Source organism: Cyprinodon variegatus, unplaced genomic scaffold (genome assembly GCF_000732505.1).
Source record: "Cyprinodon variegatus isolate N-32 unplaced genomic scaffold, C_variegatus-1.0 Scaffold12, whole genome shotgun sequence".
NCBI lineage: Eukaryota > Metazoa > Chordata > Actinopteri > Cyprinodontiformes > Cyprinodontidae > Cyprinodon > Cyprinodon variegatus.
The window spans coordinates 1,908,101-1,911,868 of record NW_015150465.1 but is presented as its reverse complement, the minus strand read 5'-3'; the positions used below and the strand labels follow the sequence as shown (position 1 = coordinate 1,911,868).

At 38.9% G+C, this 3,768-nt stretch overlaps 1 protein-coding gene across 1 annotated transcript in view; it reads left to right on the top strand.

Moving 5' to 3' along the window:
• The window catches only part of LOC107089324 (5-hydroxytryptamine receptor 3A-like), a 24,857-nt gene that overhangs the window by 12,930 nt on the left and 8,159 nt on the right, over window positions 1-3,768 (top strand). The window contains exon 8 of the mRNA XM_015382052.1: window positions 709-919. Within this exon, the coding sequence (XP_015237538.1) occupies window positions 709-919 (211 nt within the window). The remainder of the gene's footprint in view (window positions 1-708; window positions 920-3,768) is intronic.

The following is a 3,768-nucleotide window of genomic DNA, read 5'->3' as shown; positions in this document are numbered from 1 at the left end:
TGCTCTGGGGTTGCTTTGGTGCTGGTAAGGTGGGAGATTTTTACCGGGTAAAAGGGATTCTGAATAAAGAAAGCTATCACTCCATTTTGCAATGCCATGCCATACCCAGTGGACAGCGCTTGATTGGAGCCACTTTCATCCTACAACAGGACAATGACCCTAAACACACCTCCAAATTGTGCAAGAACTATTTAGAGCAGAAGCAGGCAGCTGGTATTCTATCGGTAATGGAGTGGTGAGTGCAGTCACAAGATCTGAACCCCATTGAGCTGTTGTGGGAGCAGCTTGACCTTTTGGTACACAAGAAGGGCCCGTCCAACCAATCCAACTTGTGGAAGCTGCTTCTGTAGTGTGACTTTTCAGGAAGACACAAAATTGTTTGGGTGACCCCAAACTTTTGATCGGTAGTGTACGCCAAGCAAAAGTTAAAAAAATTGATTGATTCTGATATAGAGGAATAAACAACTATCAAAACAAAAAGCACATGATCACATTAACCACTTATTTGCAGCTTGACTCGGCATTTACTCTCATCTAGTTATATACAGGTAAAATTCACCTTAAAGTGTTTAGAAATATGTTTAACAAATGTTGTTTTGATGTTAAATTTGTGGATATTCTGATTTTACCTACTTACCTGATAACAGTTGGTTTCATAAAAATTATAAAGAACATGAAATTGTAACCATGTCACACACCTTTTTTCAGGTAACCATGAGGAGAAAGTCTACACTGTATGTTGTCAACTTTTTGCTGCCTGTCCTCTTCTTCTGGTGTCTGGATGTTGCCTCGATCCTGATGTCAAACGGTGGTGGGGAGAAGATTAGCTTCAAAGTAACCGTACTACTTGCCGTTACAGTGATGCAGCTTATTCTCATTGAAATTTTACCTTTTACCACAAGCAAGATCCCACTTATAGGTAAAAAAAAAAACGAAAAAAAAACGACTATTGCCTCTAGGTAACACACAGTGTACATACTAAAGTATTCCTAGCTCTCAAATTGTGTTTGCTTGTTAGTCTGTTTGTCTGTTTCCTTGTTTACTTACAACATTGAAAAGTGCAACTATTCCCTCACATGAATGTATATTGGATGATCCAGATTTTTGTCTTCATCCAGACCAAAATTTAATATCCTGTAGTACTTATTGACATTTCCACATGCAATTTTTGGCAAAGAAATGTTCCTATTTGATAGAAAGTTATTCATTTATATTCAAAACATGGCCCTAACTCCAAAGAGCAAATAGTCTATTAAAATATTCCCGGATCCAGATGTTGATCCGGATCATCTCCAAAACGGTATAATTTTTTTGCCAGTCCAAATATGCACCATCTCTGAAAATTACAGCAAAGTCCACCCATAACTTTTTTTTTTGTTATTTCAAAAACTGACAGACAAGCTAATGCTGCTGAAAACATAACCTTTTCGGTGGAGGTAGCATAGTAATGTCTAATTGTGTATGTTGTGTATATATCAAGAACCACTTAGAAACGTTTCCCCAATCATCTTTGTCAAGTTAAAATATAACTTATTCAAAACCTATTTTGTTAGATTATCTGTATAGCCTGGGCGTATGGAGGAATACTTTAATGTTACTATTTTTTTTAGAAAAATATTAAATTTTTTATCTGAACTTATATAGTATTTGCAGCCTCTAAGGGCTGACAGCTGGCTATTTCAGCTGAGTTTTAAGTTTTGTTCAAACAGTGCATGCTTTCTTCCTTCCCTTTAGATACTTCAGTCATAACCCTACATCAGGCTGTATAAGCAACTCAATCTGACAGACGGTTCTGTTCACTTCATCAGCACTGGATTTGGGAATCAGTGAGTCAGAGCCTTGAGCCAGCAATTCACCCTGTTAAGGCTCTGGCCAAATTGGCCTTAAAAAATTAAGCTAGCTCCACTTTCCCTAGTCCAAACCACACCCCACTTAAACCCCATTTCTGATAGAGTAATCCTTCAAATCCAGTTAGGAAAAGGTAAATGTGTGGGGGGTTTTGATGTTTTTTTTTTGTTTTGTTTTTTTTCACTTGAATCAGTTCAAAAATTCAATATAGTTTTTCAACTGAAGAACTATGGGATGATACTCTTTGGGTGCATTGGAACATTGGCTCTGCACTATGCGCCGAGTCCTGTTTCAACCAGTTTATTGAACGCAGTACACAGTACTCTAAACTACAGTTTATTTGAGCAGAACCTTGTGACTATGCACAGGAACACTGGTATATATAATGTTCTTATTAGTATGTCATCATCATAGTCAACCAGATCATGGCAACTATTATTCGTATGTCTTTTAGTAACTAAAAGCATAACAAAAACACAGTAGTTATACAGTACATATATTTACAATTCCCAATTAGCAACCATATGAAGTTTAGATATCATCAAAGTTTGCCTGTGTATATTGTCATTCATCCAGGTCATGATAACCACACAACAGGCTTAAATTGTAAGGAACCAAACTCTTGCAAATTTTTTTTCTGAATCCAGGAGTCTTTGTCAACTTTGTCGGCTCTCACTAGAACAAACTGTAATTGTCAAGTTTGGGTTGGCGTTTGAGGACCCAAATGCAGGGGCAGGGATGCAGATGTGAGTTCTTGTAGTTTTAATGAGAGGAAACAGTTTAACAAAGCCAAAATTCAACTTAATATTTAACACAAACCAGAACCATGGAGACATCAGGGAAAAATAATAAAGAGGAGCCAGGGAGAGATGAGGTAGGAAGAAAGCAGCAACGACAGGACCAGCGACAACAAGGAACCAACAAAAAATGAGAGCAGAGGGAGAGGATATATAGCTGACAGAGACAAAGGGAGGGCTAACGAGCTGACAAGGAGCAGGTGTGAGAGGAGACAACGAGGGAGCCAAGGGGAAAGGAACACTCTGACACACTAGAGGGCAACAGAGGACAACAGAAAAACATTGGAACTAACAAATCTAGAAATTACAACAAAAAAAGAATTAAACCAATAAAACTAGGAAACATAGAGCAAAGTAAAGCACAATAGAAACAAGACCATGACAGTAATTGGACTACAGATGTATTCAAGCAGCAGGGAGATCCATCTTCTTAAGCACATTGCAAGTCGGATGTAAAATTACAAAGATAACTTTTTTCAAAGATGCTGTCATTTTTCTGATAATTCCAAAGAAGTTGCATATTCACATTCATCATGATTCAAAAGGTCTATCACATAGCCCCTGTAAAACAAAAGCCTCCAACAACCAAGGAGAAGGATAGAAGACTATTGAATTTACACATGACTTGGAATGTGCTTTGGAGAATTGACCCTAGATTGAGATAGATTGAGGCATTTCCCATCCTGGCACTCTAAAGGCCAATCTTTACTCAGAAACCAGGTTATCTGTGTATCGCAGTGAACGCAAATGTGCCCTCGCCTCTTCAGCAGACACTCTGGTGCACCTCTCCAAAATTGTACGCTATGCATATATCGTGTTTGGTAGCTTGCTGGCTTGTTTTGTTTGTATGACCGCCATTGTGAAAAAAATGACGCATGAAGATGGACCAGCTAAAAGAGCGAGGTGCGTGAGAACGCTGGAACCCCTTTCCCACTTGGATCTCCGCTCTTTTTCGCCCTCAAGTCCCTCCGTTGTCGCACAAACTTGCCCCTTGCATTTTTCCACTTCCTCACCGCCTCGGCGATTTCTAGGCAGCTAGTTCGTGATTGTCCCTTTTGCGTTTGGACGTGGAATAACATAGCGCTGACCACGCTTCAGTATTGAGCATAAATCAAAAATATTT